Genomic DNA, 26,744 nt, shown 5'->3' with positions numbered 1-26,744 from the left:
CCTCCTGGTTAACACACACATTACATGCTATTGGGCTATAGCCTCACTCACATATGCAGGGGAACTGGTCTGAGGGTCAGGACCGACATAGGCTGGTCGGGGCAGGCCTAAGTTAAATGTTTTAAGAAATATTAGGAATACTTTATTCTCAGGCCATTTCCATGGTGTGTCTCACGAAGGCAGGTGTGAGATACGTCGTTATCTTGAGGTTATCTTGAGATGATTTCGGGGCTTTAGTGTCCCCGCGGCCCGGTCCTCGACCAGGCCTCCACCTCCAGGAAGCAGCCCGTGACAGCTGACTAACACCCAGGTACCTATTTTACTGCTAGGTAACAGGGGCATAGGGTGAAAGAAACTCTGCCCATTGTTTCTCACCGGCGCCTGGGATCGAACCCGGGACCACGGGATCACAAGTCCAGCGTGCTGTCAGCTCGGCCGACCGGCTCCCTCCGTCGTGGGATTATCTACTGAAAAGAAACTAAAATAGATAAAGAAAGAGAAGAGCAAGGAAAAGCAAAGTACCGGATCCCCAAACATGATTCTGTGCTTCTTGAGAAGGGGGGGGGAAGGGGGGAGCACGAAGACATAGGTAGATAGGGTGAGATAGGTAGATAGGGTGAGATAGGTAGATAGGGTGAGATAGGTAGATAAGGTGAGTTAGGTAGAGAGAAACAGACAGATCCGGGCAATTCCAGATACCCCCATCTCCCTACACGTCCCCTCTTCCAGAATCTTCCTTCCCCCTCCCTCCTCTCCCCTCCCCCCCCTCCATCATCCCTATTCTTCTCCGCCTGGCTCCCAGCCTCCAAGAGACAGACATATCCTTTGTAAATATACTAGGAGGGGGGGGGGGTGCCAAGGGTAGTTTGTGTCTCCCATCCCCTTGGTCCCTCCCCTCGTCCCCACCCTTGGTCCCTCCCCTCGTCCCCACCCTTGGTCCCTCCCCTCGTCCCTGGATCTGAGGTAGACACCTCATATCCAGATCTACAGTTTCATTAGAGAGTTGTTTGGCTCTCCTGAAATGTATAATTTCCAGAGCAGGGTTTTGTCTAGGTTTGAAATGTTCAGTTAATTTTGGCAGTGTCATAATCTTTGTCACCGCCAGTGTCTTTCAGTGTGTCAAGGATGTCACAAACTCGATCACCTACATAGTGAAGTAGAAAGGCACGCTTTCTTGCAGCACTTTTGATGTTTGAAACTATTAAAAAAATTTCAAACCTTTAAAGCCATTTGGTCCACCTCTGTGACAGGTTTGTCTGGTCACAGTCAGGATCAAATGTACGAAACTGAAAAAAATGGCAAATATATTTGCCATTTTTACTGTATAAATGTAAACTTATCACTTTAATGTTCCTCAGGATACTAAACACTTACTGCACTGTGTAAGTTAAGAATTCACTGTAATTACTTTAATTCTGCAAAGCACACAAGCATTTTAATGCCAAAGTTCACAACAGTGCGCAATACAGCAGCAACTGACCTCTTACCTAGCCTTGTGTACATGTGGTGTTGTTCCTACTCACAGCTGCACAGCAGTTAGCATAGCAGTTGGCACAACAGTTGCTTGATGAGTTTTCAGCACTGTCAACACAGCAGACAGTTCACAGCTCCCCTTCTTTCCCCAACCCCTGGCCTCCCTACCAACCTACCCCAGTCTCCCCTGCATTCCCCAACCCGTGACCCCCCCCCCCCTCCACATGCCCCTCCTGCTCCCTCATCCCATGGTGGGAGCAGGAGATTTAGATCAGATTTCCCAATTAACCCCCAACCACAGACCCTCTCAGCCACACCAACTAAGCCACTCCTAGCCTCCCTGTACCAGATCCTCCCCCCCCCGCCCCCCCCCACACCCGAGATCCCCCAGGTCCTCCTTTCCTAGGCCCTCCCACCCCAGACACCCCTTGCCCCCCCAACTCCAGGGGAATCAACAGAAACTGAGAATGGACAGAAGAGAGTCGGCTTCAAGGTAATGTACTCGAATATAGATAGGATTACAAGCAAGGTAAGTGAACTTAGGGAAAGAACACAAGAAGTAAACCCAGATGTAATTGGACTCACAGAAACAAATCTCTCAGGAATCATAACGAATGCGGTGTTTCCCCAAAACTACACTGTAATAAGGAAAGAGAGGGGAGGAGGTGGAGTGGCTCTAATAATGAGAAAGGAATGGAGTTTCAAGGAGATGGCTATCACAGGCTGTGAGGGATTCAGAGACTACATAACAGGCACCATGTCAACTGGAGGACCAAGAGTAGTAGTGGCAGTAATATATATATAACCCTCCACCAAATGAAAGATCCAGGCAAGAGTATGACAGAAACAACATGGCAGTTAACACTATAATTGAGAGAGCAGCCGCTGCTGCCTGTAGAAATCGATCCCATCTGCTCATCATGGAGGATTTTAATCACGGAAGGATAGACTGGGAAAACAAGGAACCACATGGAGGTGAGGAAACATGGAGAGCGAAACTGTTGGAGGTGGCGACTAGAAACTTTTTAAGTCAGCATGTCAAGGGTCCCACAAGAATGAGAGGCAATGATGAACCAGCAAGACTTGACCTAGTATTCACTTTGAACGATTCAGACATAAGGGAAATCGGTCTCGAAGCCCCCGTGGGTATGAGTGATCACAGTGCACTGTTGTTTGAAAATCTGGTCGAAGAAGGGTATAATGAACTCAAGGAAGGGACCAGAAAGCAAATAGCCGGCATTTCGAAAGGGGAAACTATGACGAGATAAGAAAATTCCTAACTGATATAGCTTGAGAAACAGAGTTCAGAGGAAAGACGGCTCAAGACATGATGGACTACATCACACAGAAGTGTAAGGAGGCAGCAGACAAGTTCGTCTCAGTCCAAAAGTAAAAAAAATGAAATGCAGATGAGAAACCTATGGTTTAATCAGAGATGTAAGCTAGCAAAACTTACATCTAACTAAAAGGGCGTGGAGAAACTATAGAAACAACAGAACACTAGACAGCAGAGAAAGATACCAGAGCGCCAGGAATGAATACGTCAGGGTGAGAAGAGAGGTAGAGAGGTAATGAAAGTGAAGATAGGGGCAGAAAGATTCACTACAAACGACAAGGAAGTGTGCGAGGAACTCATTAAGAAATTCCAGATCTTCACCTCAGAACAAGGAGAAGTCCCAGAGATAAGAGAGGGAACATCAAACTGGACACCACTAGAGGAGTTTGTGATTACCAGTGGGGAGGTGAGGAAGCATCTGCTAGATTTGGATGTGACAAAGGGTATAGGCCCGGATAGAATCTCACCATGGATACTAAAGGAAGGAGCAGAAGCTCTGTGCCTGCCACTCTCCATGGTGTACAATAAATCACTGGTAAAAGGTGAACTGCCAAAAAATTTGGAAGACAGCCAATGTAGTCCCAATATACAAAAAGGGTGATAGGCAGGAGGCACTGAACTACAGGCCAGTGTCCCTAACTTGCATTCCATGCAAAATGATCGAGAAGATTGTGCGTAAAAAGCTAGAACACCTGGAGCAAAAGAACTTTGTAACACAACATCAGCATGGGTTCAGAGATGGCAAATCATGCCTAACAGGATTAATTGAGTTCTATGACCAGGCAACAAAAATTAGGCAAGAGAGAGAGAGGCAGACTGCATATTTCTGGACTGCCAGAAAGCCTTTGACACAGCACCACAAAAGAGACTAGTGCACAAACTGGAGATGCAGGCAGGAGTGGAAGGGAAAGTACTCCACTGGATATGGGAGTACCTAAGCAACAGGACACAGTGAGTCACTGCGAGGGATGAGGTCTCTGAATGGCGGGGAGTCACCAGTGGTGTCCCCACAGGGATCAGTCCTTGGACTTATACTGTTTCTGATATACGTAAATGATTTCCCAGAAGGAATAGACTCGTTCCTCTCAATGTTTGCTGATGATGCAAAAATTATGAGGAGGATTCAAGACGGAGGAAGATAGTATGAGGCTACAAGATGACCTAGACAAACTGAAGGAATGGTCTGACAAATGGCTACTAAAGTTTAACCCAAGTAAATGTAAGGTAATGAAACTAGGAGGAGGAAATAGGAGGCCAAACACTGGATACCGAATGGGAGATGAAGTCCTTCACGAAACAGACAGAGAGAAAGATCTACGAGTTAGTATCACGCTAAACCTGTCTCCTGAAGCCCACATCAAAAGAATAACATCTGCGGCGTATGCGAGGCTGGCTAACATCAGAACTGCTTTCAGAAACCTGTGGAAGGAATCCTTCAGAACCTTGTATACCACATATGTAAGGCCAATCCTGGAGTATGCAGCCCAAGCATGGAGCCCGTTCCTTGTCAAGCACAAGACGATGTTGGAAAAAGTTCAGAGGTATGCCACTAGGCTAGTACCAGAACTAAGAGGCATGAGTTATGAGGAAAGGCTGCGTGAACTGCACCTCACGTCGCTGGAAGACAGAAGAGCTCATTGGAGACATGATCACCATATACAAAATTCTCAGGGGAATTGACAGGGTAGACAAGGATGGATTATTTAACACGGGTGGTACACGCACAAGGGGACACAGGTGGAAGCTGAGTATCCAAATGAGCCACAGAGACATTAGAAAGAGCTTTTTCTGTGTCAGAGAAGTTAGTAGATGGAATGCATTAGGCAGTGATGTGGTGAAGGCTGACTCCATACACAGTTTCAAATGTAGATATGATACAGCCCAGTAGGCTCAGGAATCTGTACATCAGTTGATTGACGGTTGAGAGGCGGGACCAAAGAGCCATAGCTCAACCCCGGCAAGCACAACTAGGTGAGTACAGCATGAAGAATTGTATAGCACAGAGTGTCGTTTTGTACACAGCATCGGTAGATATCGCACAGCTTCCTCTGCACACAGCTTCAGTCAGCACATAGCTTCTTCAGCACACAGCTTGCCAGCACTAAGCTTCAGTCAGCACACAGCATTAGCTATCACAAAGCATTAGTAGCACACAGCATTGGCCAGGACGCAGCAGTGGTTTGTTGCTCACAAAAAGCATGGGTTTCTCCTCCTCCTCCCGGGCGAGACAGCATGCTTCTCCCTTGTGGTTTTGAACTGTACCGTACCTGCGTTCACTGTTCATCCTCGTCGTTACTGTGGTGTTCTGTGTTGCTGTGGAAGCCTTGGTTGTAGGGTTGATATAAAGCTATTGCTTGGTTACTGACTTTAATACTTATACTGATGCATGTCTAGCAGCGCCCCAGCTTGGCAGGCGTCCAGCCCGCGCTCTGTTGTTTACCTACCAGCTGACGTATGAAACGCAGCGCATGCAAACGGATGGTGCCGTTTGCTGTGAACATGACAAGAACCATCATCCTCAACATACAGCACCACCATCATCCTCAACATACAGCAGCAGCAGCTGTTGTTGCAGCAGGAGCACCATCAACAGCAAAAGCAGCAACAGGAGCAGCAGTAGCAACAGCAGCAGCAGCAACAGCAGTTGATCAGCGAAGTTGCAGAATCTGTGGTGAGAGTGATGGACACCGCCTTGACCACTATCTACGTGAATGTGAACACCTGAGAGACATTAGGAATATGTGTAGAATAATAAACCCCACATTGTTTGAGTTAGGAAAACACTATTTGTCAAATATTGATACTGTTCTTAAAAGATTTCCCCATTTTGCACCCGCAAGATAACGTAAGCTATTAAAGGTTGACAGATGTTAATCTTCTTGTTTGAGGAGCTGTTCACTTGAGACAGTTAAGCAAGTCCCAGCTGTGTCTGGGTACAAGTGACAGGATGAACAACCCAGCGGGGTTTCTTCCTATTGGGGAGTGTTGTACATGCTGCTATGGCGGTGTGTCCACTCACAGGATGAGTGGCGCTGCCCAATACTGTCACTATGGCGGTGTGTCCACTCACAGGATGAGTGGCGCTGCCCAATACTGTCACTATGGTGGTGTGTCCACTCACAGGATGAGTGGCGCTGCCCAATACTGTCACTATGGCGGTGTGTCCACTCACAGGATGAGTGGCGCTGCCCAATACTGTCACTATGGCGGTGTGTCCACTCACAGGATGAGTGGCGCTGCCCAATACTGTCACTATGGCGGTGTGTCCACTCACAGGATGAGTGGCGCTGCCCAATACTGTCACTATGGCGGTGTGTCCACTCACAGGATGAGTGGCGCTGCCCAATACTGTCACTATGGCGGTGTGTCCACTCACAGGATGAGTGGCGCTGCCCAATAAACCCGCCCCTCGGGGCAAAATTTAAAAAAAAAAAAAATTTAAATTTAAAAATTTAAGCAGCAACAGCAGCAGCAACAACAACAGCAGCAGCAACAGCAACAACAGCAGCAGCAACAACAGCAACAACAGCAGCAGCAGCAACAGCAGCAACAACAGCAGCAGCAACAACAACAGCATCAGCACAGCAGCAACAGCAGCAGCATCAACAACAAAGCCAGCCAGCAGGGTGTCTGAAGGCGTCTGAGTGAGATCAATAAGGCATTACCCAGTAAAAATAGACCCCATCAGATGCAGTCATTGGAAGCTCCGCCGGGTCAAGCTGAATGGTCAGCTTCCTGCGGTCAAGCTGAGGTGGTCAGCTTCCCGCGGTCAAGCTGAGGTGGTCAGCTTCCTGCGGTCAAGCTGAGGTGGTCAGCTTCCTGCGGTCAAGCTGAGGTGGTCAGCTTCCCGCGGTCAAGCTGAGGTGGTCAGCTTCCCGCGGTCAAGCTGAGGTGGTCAGCTTCCCGCGGTCAAGCTGAGGTGGTCAGCTTCCCACAGTCAAGCTGAGGTGGTCAGCTTCCCGCGGTCAAGCTGAGGTGGTCAGCTTCCTGCGGTCAAGCTGAGGTGGTCAGCTTCCTGCGGTCAAGCTGAGGTGGTCAGCTTCCCGCGGTCAAGCTGAGGTGGTCAGCTTCCTGCGGTCAAGCTGAGGTGGTCAGCTTCCTGCGGTCAAGCTGAGGTGGTCAGCTTCCTGCGGTCAAGCTGAGGTGGTCAGCTTCCCACAGTCAAGCTGAGGTGGTCAGCTTCCCGCGGTCAAGCTGAGGTGGTCAGCTTCCCGCGGTCAAGCTGAGGTGGTCAGCTTCCCACAGTCAAGCTGAGGTGGTCAGCTTCCCGCGGTCAAGCTGAGGTGGTCAGCTTCCCGCAGTCAAGCTGAGGTGGTCAGCTTCCCGCAGTCAAGCTGAGGTGGTCAGCTTCCCGCAGTCAAGCTGAGGTGGTCAGCTTCCCGCAGTCAAGCTGAGGTGGTCAGCTTCCCGCAGTCAAGCTGAGGTGGTCAGCTTCCCGCGGTCAAGCTGAGGTGGTCAGCTTCCCGCGGTCAAGCTGAGGTGGTCAGCTTCCTGCGGTCAAGCTGAGGTGGTCAGCTTCCTGCGGTCAAGCTGAGGTGGTCAGCTTCCTGCGGTCAAGCTGAGGTGGTCAGCTTCCTGCGGTCAAGCTGAGGTGGTCAGCTTCCCGCGGTCAAGCTGAGGTGGTCAGCTACCCACGGTCAAGCTGAGGTGGTCAGCTTCCTGCGGTCAAGCTGAGGTGGTCAGCTTCCTGCGGTCAAGCTGAGGTGGTCAGCTTCCCGCGGTCAAGCTGAGGTGGTCAGCTACCCACGGTCAAGCAGTGTGGGCGCTCCCAGATGGTTCTGACGTGAGAAGGAAGGATTCTGTAGCGCAGTAGGCGGCTGAGTTCGGTCACAAGCTCAACAGGACAGAGACGTTTGGACAAGTGACCTTTCACCTGATACCTCTGTTCACTTAGCAGTAAATTGGTACCCGGAAATTAAGGAACACCTGTCTTCTGGGAGACCAACGACTCAACCTTACATGCACTTCCAGGCAGCCCCTTCACTAGTAAACAGCCCCTATACACTCCCAGGCAGCTCCCACACGTTCTCAAACAACCCCACACTCCCAGGCAGCTCTCACACGTTCTCAAACAGCCCCACACTCCCAGGCAGCTCCCACACGTTCTCAAACAGCCCCACACTCCCAGGCAGCTCCCACTTCTCAAACAGCCCCACACTCCCAGGCAGCTCCCACACGTTCTCAAACAGCCCCACACTCCCAGGCAGCTCCCACACACTCCCAGGCAGCTCCCACTTCTCAAACAGCCCCACACTCCCAGGCAGCTCCCACACGTTCTCAAACAGCCCCACACTCCCAGGCAGCCTCGTCTCACACTTAGACACCTCCCTCACACTCCCAGGCAGCTCCCACGCCACCTGGCAACTTCCCAGAGGAAAATTCCAACTTGGGCAGCTTCCAGCTGGACGTCGGCACTCGTGTCCGTCACAGTAAGGAGCTGTGTGCCTCCCTCACCAACACCACTGAGGCATCAGAGGGAGGGAAGGAAGGTCGGGAAGGAACCATCACGCCGCTGAGACCATCGCCTGCATCAGTTCAATCACGTCATTGATAGTCCCTTGAATACTTGCTACAAATAACATACCCAATGTATTTTGGAAGCGGTCATTCTTACACGCGTTAATGTACATGACCGAAATGGTTATTCCAGCAGGAATCATCTATATTTCTGATGTTCTTCACTTGGGAAGGAAGCTGGAAATTAACCGAGGTATTAACTGGACGTGCCTCCAGCGGCCGTGCTCGTCCAGAACAAAAGAGCACGACGACCCCATGACGGTGTACATGGTACACCGTACCATGTACAAGAGGGAGAGTTATACTTATCAAAAGCCCTACAGCACTTTATATAAGTGAACTGACTCTTGTAAAGGTGCTGAGACACTTCATGCATACGTGAGAGACTTTAGCCATCTGGTTAAGTCTACAGGGATCAAAATCTTTTATATTTTTGCTAGTGATTTGTGCTTAACTTTAACACTACGGGATTATAACATCAGAATCAGACTTGTAAAGTATAATAACATTGACATTATAGATACGTCATCAGCATATCGCTGCGCCAGGAAAGGAGAATCTTGCCACACACACAACGGATATATGTAGTTAAGAGAGATATCAACATATGCGCCAAATTTCCTAAATGTGTTAAATAAAGTTTTCTGGTCAATAAAAGCAGTGGTGGTGGCTACATCTTTAGACATCTTGGCCAATCAAAGTGCGCCATCCTTGTCTCAGCCAATGGGAGTGTTGCGAGAGGCAGAGCCAGATCCCATATACTATTCTTGCCACCACAGGTTGACATAGGTTGCCACAACTTTAACAACCTAATTTGGCAGTCAAGAAAGTTGTTTTACAACCGGAATACATTTGTGGAAGGTTGCAAGTGTTGTCTGAGAGGTTGCAGTATACCTTTTCACATTGGAATTTAAATCAATAATGTGACCTAGTAGTCCGTTGTCTTGATTCATCACAAAGTACAAAATACCTACCTGACTGGGATTCATAAAACAGTGACGCAAGCACTTACGAACCTGTACATCTTTTCTCAATCTTTGGCGGCTTTGTTTACAATTATTAAACAGTTAATGAGCTCCGAAGCCCCAGGCGGCTGTTTATAACAATAACAACAGTTGTTTTCGAAGTTTTCATGCTTATAAACTGTTTAATAAATGTAACCAAAGCCGTCAAAGATTGAGGAAAGATGTACAAGTTCGTAAATACTTGCGTAACTACTTCGTGAATCAGGGTCGTGTCAATGATTTTCCCAGAGCTTCGATATAATTAACTCTACACACACTTGTCTGACGTAACCTGTCTAATGTTTATAATGCATTTTTTAGTTATATATTGACCCCAAAACTTCTAAACATATACTTTATTAACACCCACAAATATACCCCCAAAATAAATAGGCTAGATTAGGCAACATTATCTTATAAGAACCGTGAATAAAGAACCTTACACGAACATTAAAAAACATTGGATGGTGTTCCCGAACTCATTATGCGACTCATTCTTCTCTTAACCGCCGGCACGATGGGTCTGGAGACCATAATGAACTCATTAAACTAAAAGGGCGAGTGTTAGCAACACAACATTTGTTCCCGATCAGCTACCTGAATTTTAGCACTGATTCTTGACGTCACTGGTTCGTTACGTCACTGGTTCGTTATGTCACTGGTTCGTTACGTCACTGGTTCGTTACGTCACTGGTTCGTTACGTCACCGGTTCGTTACGTCACCGGTTCGTTACGTCACTGCTTCATTACGTCACTGGTCACGCTATAATGAAACGTGTACTGAAACTGTGCACGTCTACGTTGTTTTTTGGGGCACCGTTTTCCTAATAGTTCAACGACTGGAGCAGCTAGACCGCTCCTGTGGCAGGTGAGTTCACTACGGGCTCACCATAGCCCGTGCTACTTGGAACTTGTTCCCAGTAGCTGAATCTATAACACATGGAGCAGCTGGCTGGGAGGCAGCGCCACCACATTAATACTGAAGCTCCTCTTCAGTCCCCCTCAACACTCATGTTTACAAAGCACTTCTCTTGAAACCTATTTGCGAAGAAAACGGTACCTTCATAATTTTCTTAGTTAACTGCACAATTTACACGAAGTCTCCGAATGTCTTCTCATCAGGCCTAATGAGTTTTTATTGAGGCGTGGATCACTGGATGACGTCAGGGGGTCTCTTAACGCAGACAGGTTAAGCACATTTGGAATTTAATAACGGTTATTTGTGTACATAACGTTCTTCACAAAATGTGACTTGGTGACGGCGCTGACAGTCGCCCTGAGCTAGGAGAGCTATGATATTCCTACCAGGTTTCTTCTCTCTTGACAAAGGTTATGAGCAGTAAATAAACTAAATTAACTCATACGATGAGGTTATCATCTTTACATGTAATAACTGTGGAAGGTGGTTAACCTCAACCGGATGAATGCAAATAATTATCACATGAATTCCTTACTTGTTTTAAACATGTATACATTTTCCCATACATATAAACTAGTATTGCGTCATGAAAGTTGCTGAAGAACTACATATAACCTGTATACATAAAATGTATATGGCTATGGATGTCTTAGGTTGAAATTGCTGGTAGCCAAGGTCAATATTCGGCTCAGGTTACAGCTGTCTTCACTAATTTTCTCTGGTTGACTAGAACATTTATGTAAATTTAAACAAATTGCTCATATATTAATACAAACGATTACATTTGAATTTGATTAATAACATTATTAGTATAATTATAAGATCCAGCTCGATATCATCAGGACAAATGGGGGGACTTTTGACAAGCTGCCGGCTTCCTGTCCTTGTTAAAGCCCCCCTAGAGAGATTGTGGCCCTTAAGTAAATTCAGGTAAATTCAGGAAATCAAATAAGGTTAATGCTTAGTAACTTTAATGAAGCAAGAAACACTTAAAAAGACATGCTCAGTAAAGAGAGAGTATAAACCATGAAATGTTCATTACCACATTATTTTACCTTACTGATTACGGGCTATTCATGCCCGTGCCACCTCTTGGGTGGCTTAATCTTTATCAATCATCAATCACCTTACTGACTTCGACGGGGGAGACATCTCCCGTCACGCAGGGTGCAGTCGCACCTTCACAGATCTCCAGTATCATCTATTGATACTGGTAATGGCTCAAAAGGGCCACCACTTACGGGCTATTCATGCCCGTGCCACCTTTTGGGTGGCTTAATCTTCATCAATCAATCAATCGAGGGTTCCCCAGGCCCTAAACCTTCCCCAGGTTGCAACCTCACAACAGTTGAATAACTCCCGGGTATCTATTTTACTGTTAGGTAGACAGAAGTATCAGTTGAAACGTGCCCAGCAGTTTCCGTCCCACCCGCAAATTGATCCCGGGACGCAGTCCACATTGGGTTTTGTTGCAGTTAAAAAAAAATTATTTGAGGTTAGGATAAGGAGGGCTGGTCGAGGACCGGGCCGCGGGGACGCTAAGCCCCGAAATCATCGCAAGATAATAGCAAGGATTATTATAGTTTGGTGTTGGGCTTAACGCCTATCAACCTACGGAAGGTTGATGGCCGAAACACTGTAATAGTGGCTGTGGACAGTGTACTCCTGTTACCTAGGACTCCTACTCTCTTCTTGTATCCTATATATGAATTTATGTATTTTTGTCTAAATAAAATTATTATTATTATTATTATCACGGCAACAACAACAGCTTACTAAGCCAGCAGCAAGAATACTTTAGTCCTGAACATAGTCCAAGACTAAAGATTGATTGGTGAAGACTAAGCCACCCAAGAGATGGCACGAGCATAAATAGCCCGTAATGCCAAGACTAAAGTTGTTTGTTTTAGATTCAACAACTCTGAACAAAACGTTCCAGGCAGCACGGGTTATGGTGAGCCCGTAGTGGACTTACTTGTCACAGGAGCGGGACTGTGTGGACTAAAGTATACTCTCAATGTATTAACACCGGGAGGTGGGGGTATACCTCTGTATGATGCTCGATTTCGCAGTCGAAGTTGACCATGACTTCAATATCAGGTCGAAGATTGGTCGCTGTGTCCCCGAAAATGGCTAATGAGACCAAATCGGTTCCGGAAGGCAGGCTCGGCCACACACGGGACATATATAGGTGGGTGGTGCTGTAGAGGTGGGTGCTGACGCTGTAGAGGTGGGTGCTGACGCTGTAGAGGTGGGTGCTGACGCTGTAGAGGTGGGTGCTGACGCTGTAGAGGTGGGTGCTGACGCTGTAGAGGTGGGGGTTGCTCTAGTTTTGCGTGCGGCTCGTTCCCACTGGGTCGCCTCAGTCCCTGTATTCTCCGCCGCACGGAACCCTGTGGTGATTTTGCTTCGCCAAGTTGGACTATCCCGAGCAAGTAACTTCCAAGTGCTGGGATTGATGTGAGCTTTGAGGAATAGTTTATTCTGCCCCCTAACTAAACGCGTGCCCTGACAGTTCTCCATACATCAGCTGTTTTGGCGACCAGCTTTCAGGCATTCTGACAACATGGCCTGCCCATTCGGCTTCAGTGGGGACCTCCAGACATCCTGTGATTTCAATAGAAATCCAGTTGTATGACTTTTACAAATTCGCTGTGGTCTGGTGGTAGAGTATGCAGCTTGCCAGTGCCAAAGTCGTAGGTTCGCGCCCACCCCATTGCCCTAGTGGATTTTCTCGTTTATATTATTAACTATTATTATTATTATAAGTACCCGCGAGGCTGGTTCCAAGAGCAAAATCCTTTCTTAGTCAGTGTTTAAAAGAGCCAGTAATAAAGAAAACGGAATCATAACGGCCGACATACATTGAGATGAATAACTAAAGTAATTCACCTTAACTTTCCACAACTGTCCACTTTAACTTTCCACAAGTATCTTCATATATTTTCATAAACCGTAGGCAGTGGGCGCACCTCTAGTAGCATTTTTTTTTAAGATTTACCACTGAGTGCTCTATTTAATAATAATTATACTTCTACCATACAATATTTAATAATGTAAGTATTACAGGATAGACACCAGCTCTTGCCGGCTAACAGAGTGGTGCACCAAAATGGTTTTGGAGAGTACTAGTACTCTCCTAATTGTACTTGCCGGGTCGGGGGGAGGAGGGGTGAGCTTCGGCTCTTTGGTCCCACCTTTCAACTGTTAGCCAACTGGTGTACTGGTTCTGAACTTATTGGACTCTGTCATACCTACAACTGCGTATGGAGTCTGCCTCCATCACCCGGTGTCTGCTTCCATTTCCAAGTTCATTCCAACTACTCTGGCACTGAAAAAAATCTTTCTAATGTCTCGGTAGCTCATTTGGGTATTCATTTTCCACCCGTGTTCCCTTGTGTGAGTATCACCCGTGGGAACTGAGTCTGTCCTTATATACCCCTATCAATTCCCCCTGAGAATTTTGCATATGCTGATCATGTCTACCCTAAATCCACTGTTCTCAAGTGAAATAAAGTTCAATTCACGTAGCTTTTCCTCGTAACTCATACCTGGTAGTTTTGGGACTAATCTGCTGGCATATTTATGAATTCATACTTGGCATTTGGCACTTTATCTTCATAGTTCCCTTCCCTTCCAGTTTCGTCTTGTACTTGACTGCATACTGACTGTACGCTGGAGCCGCATATTCCAGGATTGGTGTGACATATGTGACATACTGGGCTCTAAATGATTCATAACACAAATTTCTAAAGGCAGTTCTCATATTAGCTAATCTCGTATATTCCGCTGATGATACTTATGATGATGTCTTCTCTTTCTCATTTACATCAATGACCTTCCATATGGCTCTCAACACCAAGCTATTTCTATTCATTGATGACATACCTTCATTTTATCCGGTCCTAACCCTGTTATTCTGAATGACGTGAATACTGACCTAAAAAATAGTCCATCTTTGACTGCTAACAAACTCGCCCTTAACAATGATAAAACTTTCTATATTTTGTTTGGTAAATAATCCACTGATCAAATTAACCTAAGAATTAACAGTATCCAAATTAGCAACGGAGAAATTCCTTGGTGTTCTCATTGAAAATAAGTTGAATTTCCAGTGTTATATACTAAATATAAGAAAAAATATAAAACAGTTGGCATTCTTTCTAAAAATTAGGTACTATTTTAGAAAGTACTAAATCACTATCCTCGCCCTGCCCTAGTAACACACATTACTCGCTCATTTATCCTTATCTCATCTATGGTATTTGTGCCTGGGGTTCTACTGTCCAAAATTATCTACGACCTCTAATTACTCAACATTAATCAGCAATTAGAACAATAACAAACTCAATCCCCAGAGAGCACTCGGCCCCCTTACTTAAATCACCTTGTGTCCGGCCTCCTGGTCCCTATCTAGTTTCATTATTTTACATTTACTTGAGTTAAACTCTAGTAGCCATTTGCTGGACATTCATTCAATTTGTCCGGGTCATCTTGTAGCCTCTTGCTGTCTTCCTCTGACGAGTGTTAACAATTTGGTATAAACAGGACCCATGTGTGGGTCGAGAGACCTGCTGAAGTATTCCCTCAGTTCTGTGTTCTTAATCCCACAATTAAAGTAAACAAATTTATAATTATAAGAATAAGATTATAAAAAAATACGATAATATTTAAATAAATTATAATGTTCCAACATGAATAAATTACAGGTTAATTTAATTTAGTTTGAGTCGAACATTCGTGTCAAGAACTTTTTTACATGGTTGATATAGCAGTATACTTGGTGTAGTCATACATGCCCAAGGAACAATACTACCTCCACCATGTTACACAGACGACGTGATAGGCTGCTGGTCATCACCAGCGGCAGTCATACATGCCCAAGGAACAATACTACCTCCACCATGTTACACAGACGACGTGATAGGCTGCCGGTCATCACCAGTTCGTGTCTTTCTCCACAATATCTTCTCCATCACCCTGGTACAGGTTAATCTTCATCTCATATGTCCATGAGACTCTTCCAGAACTTTACAGTTTGTTTTTTTGTATGTGTTTTGTAGCAAACTGTAACGTGGCAGTTCTGTTCTTGAAACTTACAGAACTTGTGAACCCTCTGAGGTCATGCAGGTGTTGTCTTCTTTGTGTTAGTCTTCCACACAACTACGTCTACATCGTGGAGGGTGTTCTTGACCTGTCCACAGGTACAAGGGTGTTTGCTTCACAAGTGAAAGTATGCAGCGGTCATTCACTACAGTCGCAAGTGCTGAGCATACCAGTGTGATGGTTCACACTATCTCACAGTATTCTCACCTTCCAGACCCAATAGGCTAGAGTACACACACTAAAACATTGTGCCACTCCACATATTTACGGAGAGCACTCACTTAACTTATACACATACAAATTCAGTATTATTGAAATGCGATTTGTATGAAATTTTATATTATACTGTTTTGTTTGTCCCTGACCAACACTCCTGGCCCTTAGCCAACACCGCTGGGCCCGTGGCCCTAGCCAGCATTTCAGGCCCGTGGCCCTAGCCAGAACTCCTCGGCCAGTGGCCTTATTCCTAGCTCGTTCCAGGTCTCCCCCACCGTCCCAGGTCTCCCCACACCGTCCCAGGTCTCCCCCACCGTCCCAGGTCTCCCCCCACCGTCCCAGGTCTCCCCCCACCGTCCCAGGTCTCCCCCCACCGTCCCAGGTCTCCCCCCACCGTCCCAGGTCTCCCCCCACCGTCCCAGGTCTCCCCCACCGTCCCAGGTCTCCCCCCACCGTCTCAGGTCTCCCCCACCGTCCCAGGTCGTCCCCCACCGTCCCAGGTCTCCCCCCACCGTTCCAGGTCTCCCCCCACCGTCCCAGGTCTCCCCCACCGTCCCAGGTCGTCCCCCACCGTCCCAGGTCTCCCCCCCCCCGTTCCAGGTCTCCCCCCACCGTCCCAGATCTCCCCCAACCGTCCCAGGTCTCTCCCACCGTCCCAGGTCTCCCCCCACCGTCCCAGGTCTCCCCCACCGTCCCAGGTCGTCCCCCACCGTCCCAGGTCTCCCCCACCGTTCCAGGTCTCCCCCCACTGTCCCAGGTCTCTCCCACCGTCCCAGGTCTCCCCCCACCGTCCCAGGTCTCCCCCACCGTTCCAGGTCTCCCCCCACCGTCCCAGGTCTCTCCCACCGTCCCAGGTCTCCCCCCACCGTCCCAGGTCTCCCCCACCGTCCCAGGTCTCTCCCACCGTCCCAGGTCTCCCCCCACCGTCCCAGGTCTCCCCCCACCGTTCCAGGTCTCCCCCCACCGTCCCTGGTCTCCCCCCACCGTCCCAGGTCTCTCCCCACCGTCCCAGGTCTCTCCCCACCGTCCCAGGTCTCCCCCCACCGTTCCAGGTCTCCCCCCACCGTCCCAGGTCTCTCCCCACCGTCCTAGGTCTCCCCCCACCGTTCCAGGTCTCCCCCCACCGTCCCAGGTCTCCCCCCACCGTCCCAGGTCTCTCCCCACCGTCCCAGGTCTCTCCCCACCGTCCCAGGTCTCTCCCCACCGTTCCAGGTCTCCCCCCACCGTCCCAGGTCTCTCCCCACCGTCCCAGGTCTCTCCCCACCGTCCCAGGTCTCCCCCCCCCACCGTCCCAGGTCTCTCCCACCGTCCCAGGTCTCCCCCACCGTCCCAGGTCTCTCCCAACCGTCCCGGGTCTCCCCCCACCTTCTTCAGCATCACCAAACTTTCCACTGTCCGTCTGCAGGCGTCCCCCATCAACGTCTCCCAATGCTGCCTATCCCTGGCTCTTCTAGCCTTCCAGCGACCTAGCCAGCTGCCCCTATCCCTCAGTGACCTTACCCGGGCGTGCTGGCTTGCCGCCCCACCACACAGTGAGAGGACACACACTAACAATTTACCAGTGGGCTTGCGTGCCAACATAACATTTCAGCATTAACTATAAGGAACGTGTAGTACCGGCGGACATCAGACAAGGGGAAATTTGTAAATTAGTTACATAAAGGAAACAATATTATGATGGCCTACTTACATTTTGTGTGAAGTTTATAGTTAAAGAAGGAAAAGATGATTGAAAGAAGGCGTTTGCCTCGATGATGCTGCTGATGATCACAGCTCCAAATCAGCGCCAAGAAATGAATACACTGATGAATGAGCCACTATAGTCCTCGGCTCACCAGGACAACCACACTCCCTAATTTCCACAAGTATCTAGCTTTTCTGTATACAGTTAGTCATTCAACGTGAATATTGGTTGCAAGAGTATTATGTAGGGTGCGCATGGTGGCTACACTGGTCAATAAGTGAGGGACGGTGGAGTATGAGTTAGCAGGGAGGCAGCGAGGGAGGATCTCAGGTTGGGGAGGCGTGGCTTGCGGGTGTCCTCCCAGGCCGCCTCCACCTATCGTACGCCACCGCGCTCTTCTTGTACCGCTTCCCACCCAACCTATTTCACAGATTCTTACCTCATTTTACCTGACGGCCATCATCTCTGGTGCCTTCGACCGGAACAGGGAGCCGGCGGCTTGTGAAAGGTCTCTAATTATACTGAGTAAACGTGATTTTAACTGATAACACGAATGTAAATTAACTCTTTTCAGTCTTTAAGCATTTGTTCCACTCTGCGCACTGAGAACAATGTGCGGCGCAGTTGATGACGCAGGTGTAAAGACTAACATGTGCATGTTAATCTGCAATAAAAAACACATTCTCGAACACACCCAGTATGACTACATTTACAAACAAACTCATACTTATCCACTACTTTGAAAATCCACGCCTTTAATTTAGTTCACTTATTATGCAACTATCATACCCAACTTGTGAGCGGTGGCGGAAAGTTTAGTGTCATATATAATGGGTTTAAACCTGAACCCTAAAATTCGTTTAGCTTAGCAAGTTACAGCACTGATGAACTAGTAACATACTTTGATGAAATATAAAGATACTGTTGATTTATGTTATCAAACTAATATCACCGTGACCTCATTAGGCCATAACACAGTGAAAGGTTGTTTGTCGAGACAGTTACATACATTTATAATTTACCTATCATCAAGTAGGGAACGTTTTCAAGAGAAAACTAGATAATTTTCTTCAAGAAGTGCCGAAGCAATCGAGCTGTAGTGGATATGTGGGCCTGCGGGCCGCTCCAAGCAATAGCCCGGTGAACCAAGTTCTCATAAGGTAAGCCTGGGGAGTAGAAAAACTCCCAGAAATCTCATCCAGGTACAATAATGCACGCCGCCCTCTCTCAGTGGGGACGGAGGAAAGGTTACAACTGTGTACTACCTACAGTTACCAAACTCAGAATAATTGCCTACATTTTCTGGTAGTAAATCATTTTGAATGAAATACGTATCTTGAACATTTGTTACAGTTATCTCTAAAATCCTTATTTTTCGCCTTCCATCATATAGTGATGCAGGGTGTGCGAATAACTTTATTGATACAGTTTACATTTGGTCAGATCTACAGTGTGGGTTAAGAGATGCACCTCTCCTGTAGCCTCACAGGAAGGGGACAGGAAGGTTGCACTTAACAGCAGACCAGTCTCAGTAACAAGCATCCTCTGCAAAATACTCGATAGAATAATGAGGATCTGATAAATTAAACACTTGGAGAGTATTATGTATGTAATCAAACACCAACATGGCTTCTCTTGAGGTTATCTTGAGATGATTTCGGGGGTTAGTGTCCCCGCGGCCCGGTCCTCGACCAGGCCTCCACCCCCAGGAAGCAGCCCGTGACAGCTGACTAACTCCTAGATACCTATTTACTGCTAGGTAACAGGGGCATCAGGGTGAAAGAAACTCTGCCCATTGTTTCTCGCCGGTGCCCGGGATCGAACCCGGGACCACAGGATCACGCGCCCAGTGTTCTGTCCGCTCAGCCACCGGCTCCCGCAAGACTTAAGGCTTCAGGGAAGGGAAATTATGATTGACTAGTCTACTGGAGTTCTATGATAAAATAACGAAAATAAGACAGGATAGAGAAGGAGGGGCAGAGTGTTTCTGGACCGCCAAAAAGCATTTGACATAGTTTCGTGCAAAAGGCCATTACACAAATGTGAGTGGAAGGCAGGAGTAAGTGAAAGCGCATTACATTAATATGACTACCTAACAGACAGGAGTCAGAGTCACTGTCAATGGTGAGAAGTCGGACTGACGAAGGGTAACAAGCATAGTTCCTCAAGGAACAGTGCTAGGACTCATACCATTTCTCATTTATGTTAATGGCCAAATTTCAGGAAGTTGAATCCTACATGTCTATGTACGCAAAGGATGCAAAATTAATGAGACGAGTCGAGACAGAGAAGATTGTAAAATGCTTCAAGATGGATGAGACAAGTTGGTCCGAGATATAGCTATGGGATTTTAACACCAGCAAGAGTAAGACAATAGAAATAGGAACGGATAACAGAAGACCAGCAGGACGGTACACGATGAAGAGAAACTACCTCCTATAACGACTAGGAAAATAAAAAGGAAGAGAGAGCACGAACACCAACTCAAGAGGAACATTCAAATAAGGTAAAATCAGCAGCATATTCTACACTGACAAAAATCGTAACATCATTCAGGAACTTTAATAAGGAGGCATTTAGATCACTATTCACCACCTACATGAGATTAGTCCTATAGTGTGAAGTCCTATAGTGCCTCTTTGTGAAGCCCCACTTCAAAGACCGCATAAGGAAACTTGAAAAGATAGAGGCTTGCAACTTGGCTTATCTCAGAAGTACGAGAGATGGGATGCGAAGGACAAAGAGCTGGACCAGACCTTGCTAGAAAAAGGAGAGGAAAGACATGTTAGACACAAAATACTTAGGGGGACTAACAGATTGGATAGAAGAAATGTTCACAATGAATACCAATAGAACAAGAGGGCAGAGAAGGAGGCTTAAGAGATCTAAGAGGTTTATTTAAAATCCCTTATGACCATAGGGATTTGTTAGCGTAAAAGTAGCAGGAAAATGGAGTGATCTAAACGAAAAGATTGTAGAAGGGTACTTCATATTTTCAAACTTATCCAACCCATTCAAATCTAATTATACACCTTAACAAACAAACGAGCTAGATGTGTATTGACTGTGCAAGGTTTTCCTGTCGGCTACTCCTGAATATTCCCCTGAAGATGTCATACTCTTTAAGGTCGTGTTTGTTCCCCATGTGCTGATCAACATACTGTGTGCGGGGAGGGTACTCTCCTTCTTTAAATTAAACATTTCTCTCCAAAACTGGCGCCCTATTTTTTCTCAGTACTGTGCAGACGTGACACGGTGGGTTCTTCTTTGGGCACCTGTCTGGACCATCGGGACTTAAGTATTGGTGTTGCCTTGCGCTTTGCCGCCCCTGTCTCCACCGAACACCGGTGATGCAATCGCAGATGATCTGTGGCTATGCGTCGGCAGACCATACTAGCAGCCATAGTCTCATCTGTTGTGTCAGAAGGAAAGATTGCTAGATACGAAGCAGGCAATGACATCATCCAGAGAAGTTTGGCTACAGCTAAGTGTCCAGCACAAAGGGAACCTCAAATGTGCGTACCTGAAAACCGTCACAAGCGCTCAGATGGATGGATGGTAAACATGTGTAGGATCTACATTGGCTAATACCTATCTATGGCACAGTGGAGCTCAGGATGGTGGGGCTGCCATCTTCTGTGACGCCCAGAAATGTGAACCTTAAGAGAAAATAAAAGAAATTTGTTTCCAAGAGGCTTCGAACTTCTGCAACGCCGGGCAGGAACCGAAGATGCAGCAGGCAGTTTCCTGGCAGATTGGCAGATGCAGTTTATTGTTGACAAATGTAAGGTTTTGAGGCTAGATAATGATGAAAGAGCTACAGTATATGAGCTGGATGGTGTTAGGACTGTGAAGTCCGATCTTGAAAGGGATCTGGGTGCCTCCATCATAATTCTTATGATTAGTAAGAATATAGAACCAAAGAATTAATGCATAAATGTTCGAGATAAGACAAATAGGATATTGGGATCTATTTCCAGAAGCATTAGTAATAACACACCTTGTGTTATGCGCCCCATACTCACCCTGTGAACAGTAGTTTATTGTGCACTCACACTCATCCTGTGAGTGACAGTTTATTAAATTGTAATATTAAATTATACTTGTAATAAAAACATACGATGCCAATCATTTAAAAAGTACTTTAATCTGATTTTGTAAAGATATTTTCTAAGACAAAGCGAGTGAGCGACGGTGAGTTACTGTGGTGGCCGGGAGTGTCTGGGAGCCTAACTCCTCACCTGCAGCCTTCCTCTGTGTCCATCTTGTGTTTGGCGCTGGGGGCGGCTTATCTCGGCGCCTGCACCCCACTCCTGGACATCATCGCCACCCACTATAGCCACCCATCTCACTGTTATGGCCGAGATTTAGACAAATGCCGGTAGCCCAAGTATCGCTCACCTTTAACAGATGGAGGAGACCCGTCAGGAGTCGATACTGGCTCTTTACTTTGCTCTAGCATTTGTTTCATATGCATTATTGCACGTGGAGAATGTGTCTCACCGTCCCCCGTAAATGTCTTGTGTAGAGCCTAAATGGGCGAGAATATTAGTTAAGGGACAATAAGTGCCAAGTTGAGTGAGGTGGTGGAGCGAGCCGTGATGGAGAGGAGATACCGCACGTACCGGCGGGTCATCGTGCCCCAGCAGCGGGAGGCTGCGCGGCGTCTCCCGGGTTGACAAGCACGGTCCACTCCTCCAGTTTCCCCGTCCAGTATTGATTTGCTATTTGCATTTCCAGTGGTAATTTACATCATACGTAAAATGTATTGCAATATATGAGTCTGAAATATTATAAGGTAAAGGTAGCCCTATATAACTCATTTATGACAAATTTATCATTAGTCTTGCAAGTAAACTTAAAATAGGCTGCTTAATTTCTAGGCTTTTACATAGACAGAGCTCAGTTACTCTAGTTTAAAACCGGTTAATATTTTAAGTGGTATTTGTAGTATATTTTGATGTAATTCACTTGACAAGCTTCTTAATTAACAAGCTTGTCAAGCGGTTTAACATTTTAGAAGAATTGTTATTGTTATTTTGAAGGCAACATATAAATGCCCCTACCACTGATCACATAATTTCCTAGATAAAAACAAAACTAGAATCAACGTTTCGGGTATATAATACATGCTTGGTACTATACATGTCACCTTATTTCCATCATTACTAACACGGCAAAGGAACAAGAATGTACACTTCACCACCAGGTTACGACGCCAGCGTAGGGCTACGACGCCAGCGTAGGGCTACGACGCCAGCGTAGGAGGCAGAGGGTGGGAAACTTAACTGCTTAATATACATAAAATGTCAACAATAGAAGTTCATTAACAAAGTGATAAATTTGTATTATCTTCAATGCCTCTTGATGACTAAATAAATCACTACCCATAGAGTGCAAAAGTCCTCTTAAGTGCCCAACCACTTGGGCTGGACGGTAGAGGGACGGTCTCGCTTCAAGCAGGTCGGCGTTCAATCCCCAACCGTCCAAGTGATTGGGCACCATTCCTTCCCCCCCGTCCCATTCCAAATCCTTATCCAGACCCCTTCCAAGTGCTATATAGTCGTAATGGCTTGGCGCTTTCCGCAAATAGTTCCCTTCCCTTCCCATGGCCTACACACTAGGCCTAATTTGTAAAATAACACTAAGAAATGCGCCGCAGCGCCAATCAATATAGTTAGATCCAAACAAACCTATTCTGAAAATAAATATAAATCGAGAAACCCACGAACAAAACTACGAAGAGATTTGTATGTTATTAGAAGAAACAAGTTAGCAAACGAGCGGCCAGCCAAGGAGGGATGGAGGACTGTGTAACCTGCAGAAGGTCTTGGTTCATCCTGCTCTCACTCACAGGCAATATCAAATAACAATAACACAATACCAGTTCCCAGAGTAAGGTAAAAGTCTTCATTATTAGTGGCCGGTAACTACTGTCTCTAACCAACCCCCTGATATATTGTCTATATAATATTTAACAAAGCAAGTAATCAAGACGAAATAGCAGGAGAAAACTGCCCTTTAACTACCACCATCCATGATTGTTCTCTTTATCAAACCATCTAAATTTCCAACCTCCTCTATTGTTCAATGACCCATAGATAATCAAGTTCATCAAAGTATTCGAAAATAGTATTATCATGCTAGTTTTCCCTGGAATACGACCCACTATTGGAGCTGTACACCAGGAGGTTAAATACATTCAAATACATACAAATAAAGTTTATTTTTAGTGTTGGCCCCATTGACCTTAAATTACTATATTACTCTATGTTCTGTTATGTTCCAAACAAAATGCTGTGAGAAAGAGTCCAGTTACTCTTCTAAACTACATCTTGTACTTCCATTCTGTTACTAATGTAAATAAACAACTGTACAACAACTGACTCCATATTGTAATATTCTTGCTTGTCATCTTAAGTGTCACCTTTTTTGCATTCATTTGCTACAAATTTTCCCCAGTATCAACCTATCCAGGCTTTGTGCCCTGGAGCGCCCACTCCAGACCGAAAACCAGAGCGCAACTCCACAGTCGCCTGAAACTGATGGATGCCTACTAGTTATTTTCCTTGAACGTTCTCACTTTGTTAGCTTATTTCTTCTTTAGTATTAAGTGTCATACACCCTCACACCTTTGTTAATTTTTGTTTTTTTCAATATGCTTATGTTTTTGCCCGAAACGCTTTGCTTAATAGTGGCTTCATAGATTGTGTAACTCCTGTCCCTACAACTTGTACATTACTCCTATGTCCTTTTACACACATTCTTTTGAATAAACATTGCGTTGTATAGTTTATTGTTTAATATTCGTATTCAGCCCGTCCTCAAACAACGGCCCAAGTCTATCCCATGCACCCTCTAAACGCCCTGGGGCCAGATTCACGAAAGCACTTATGCAAGCACTTACGAACGTGTACATCTTTCCTCAATCCTTGACGGCTTTGGTTACATTTATTAAACAGTTTACAAGCAAGAAAACTTACCATTCAACTGTTGTTATTGTTATAAACAGCCTCCTGGTGCTTCGGAACTCATTAACTGTTTAATAATTGTAAACAAAGTCGCCAGTTTAAGAAAAGATGTACAGGTTCGTAAGTGCTTGCATAAGTGCTTTCGTGAATCTGGCGCCTGATTATGAATGAAAAACAGTTTACACACGACTCAACAGATGACGTTCGAACACTTCCGGAACAAGTGGTTCACTGACGAATTTTGTTCGAACCACAATGCTATAAACGCTTCATCCTCATACTACAAATACAAATAAACGCCAATAGAACCTAAACACCTAACCTAACCTAACCTAGGCCTATATATGCACAATATGATATAATTACACACAGAGATCACACTAACGTGATGCATCAAATGAACAAATCCACAAGGGCCGTGACGAGGATTCGAACCTGCTTTAATATGATATAATATTAATTTATATTTGAGAAAATTCCTGTTTTGAATGAACAGCATGTTTAATTAATTATTAAATTAAAATTGATGAATGTGTCTTTGGGATCGACCACTGGACAGAATGGACTTGGTCTGAGGACGGGTTGCTGTAAGTGCTTCACCCGCGTACTACAATTACAAATGATCGCCAACGGAACCTAAGCACCTAACCTATGCCTAAATATGCACAATATGCTGATATATAATAATATTAAGTGTGGAAGTGGAAGAAGTTGAGAAAGCACTAGACTCGCTTTCCTCAGAGACGACGGCATTCCGCCTAAAGTTCTCAAGTGCACTTGAGGAACACTTAAAACTGTGCTTCATGAACTTCTGTGCCAGTGGTAGAGGGAGGGCTCGGTGCCGCAACACATGAGAGATGCGAAATTCATCACTCCCTACAAAAATAAAGGTGACAGAAGCGATTGTAACAACTATCGCGGCATCTCCCTCCTCAGCGTCGTCGGCAAACTCTTCGCCAGGGTCGTCTTGGTCAGGCTCCAGATTCTTGCTGAAAGTGTACCCAGAGTCACAGTGCAGTTTCAGAGCCGAGAGGTCAACCACTGACTTGATGTTCACCCTGAGACAGCTTCAAGAAAAGTTCAGGGAGCAGAGAAAAGCCTTGTACATCGCCTTTATTGACCTTACAAAGAGGCCCTCGACCTCGTGAGCAGGGACGGATTCTTAACGATCTTGGCCAAAATTGGCTGCCCACCCACCCTACTCAGCATGATACAATCGTTCCACGAGAACATGAAGGGTACGGTCGTGTACGACGGCTCAACTTCTGAACCATTTAACATCATCAACAGTGGTGTTAAACAGAGATGCGTCCTTGCTCCAACCCTGTTCGACATCATCTTCGCGATCCTCGTCAAGCATGCCTTTGGAACAACCTTAGAGAGCATCTATCTCCGTACAAGATCTGATGGAAAGCTCTTCAATCTGTCCAGACTCCGAGCAAAGACAAAAGTAAATATGAGAATCCTCAGGGACTTCCTCTTCGCCGACGACGCAGCGATCACCACACACAGCAGAAGCCCTGCAACAGCTACTCAACCCTTCTGCCGCAGCCTGCTCTGCATTCGACCTGACAATCAGCCTGAAGAAGACACAGGTGATGGAACAAGATGTCAGTGAGTTATCTTGCATAAACATCATAGACTGCAAGCTGGAGGCGGTCCACGAGTTTGTGTACCGGGGCTCCACAATCTCCGACACCCTTTCCCCTGGACACAGCTCAACCGGCGTATCGGGAAGGCCGCAACAACACTGGCCAGGTTAACAAAGCACGTTTGAGCAAATGCTAAACTGACAGAACACACCAAGGCGCAGGTCTACATAGTATGTGTTTAGCTCTACGGCTCGGAATACTGGACTCTGCGCTCTCGCCAGCTCAATACCTTTCACATGCGGAACCCGAACGCATCCTTGACATCACGTGAAGAGACCACGTCTCCAACAACACAGTGCTCGAAAGAACAGGAATCCCTTCAATGTTAGCTCTCCTGAAGCAGAGATGCATGCGGTGGCTGGGGCATGTCATACGCATGGAAGATGGTCGCATACCGAAGGACCTCTTATATGGAGAACTGACATCAGGAAAGAGGTCCACCGGAAGACCCCAACTGCGATACAAAGATGGCTGCAAACGCGACCTGAAGCAACTGAACATCGTCATCAACACTTGGGAGGCAGCAGGTCTGACAGATCTACCTGGAGATGCAAAGTGCAGAAGGGACTCCAGCAATTTGAGGACGAACTGAAGAGGCAGGAGAAGGAAAAGAGACTTCAGAGGAAGTCTCGACCACTGATAGACGCAACCACTTCGGCGTTTATCTGCACTCGCTGCGGTTGGGTCTGCCGTTCTCGGGTTGGACTTCACAGCCACAGCAGACGTCGCATCCAACCAGGCACCCAGGGCACAACTCCATAACCCCACGGGATTGACGGATGCCTACCATATATAATTTATATTTGAGAACATTCCTGTTTTGAATGGACAACATATTAACATTGATGAATGCGTCTTTGGAGTCG

The 26,744-nt window shown here is 46.4% G+C and overlaps 1 protein-coding gene across 2 annotated transcripts in view; it reads right to left on the bottom strand.

The window, feature by feature from the left end:
- The window catches only part of LOC123771324 (uncharacterized), a 33,346-nt gene extending 15,750 nt beyond the window's left edge, over nucleotides 1–17,596 (bottom strand). Inside the window, exon 1 of one of the 2 annotated variants that reach the window (XM_045763835.2) lies at nucleotides 17,262–17,596. In XM_045763835.2, the coding sequence (XP_045619791.1) occupies nucleotides 17,262–17,263 (2 nt within the window). In that variant the 5' untranslated portion in view covers nucleotides 17,264–17,596. Of the gene's footprint in view, nucleotides 1–5,076; nucleotides 5,256–17,261 lie in introns of those variants that run through there. The other variant, XM_045763828.2, reaches the window with a different exon arrangement.
- Nucleotides 17,597–26,744: the final 9,148 nt, after the last annotated feature.

This window comes from Procambarus clarkii, chromosome 14, assembly GCF_040958095.1.
Source record: "Procambarus clarkii isolate CNS0578487 chromosome 14, FALCON_Pclarkii_2.0, whole genome shotgun sequence".
Classification (NCBI taxonomy): Eukaryota; Metazoa; Arthropoda; class Malacostraca; order Decapoda; family Cambaridae; genus Procambarus; species Procambarus clarkii.
Note: the sequence above shows the minus strand (reverse complement) of the source record. Positions and strands in the feature narration are given on the sequence as shown.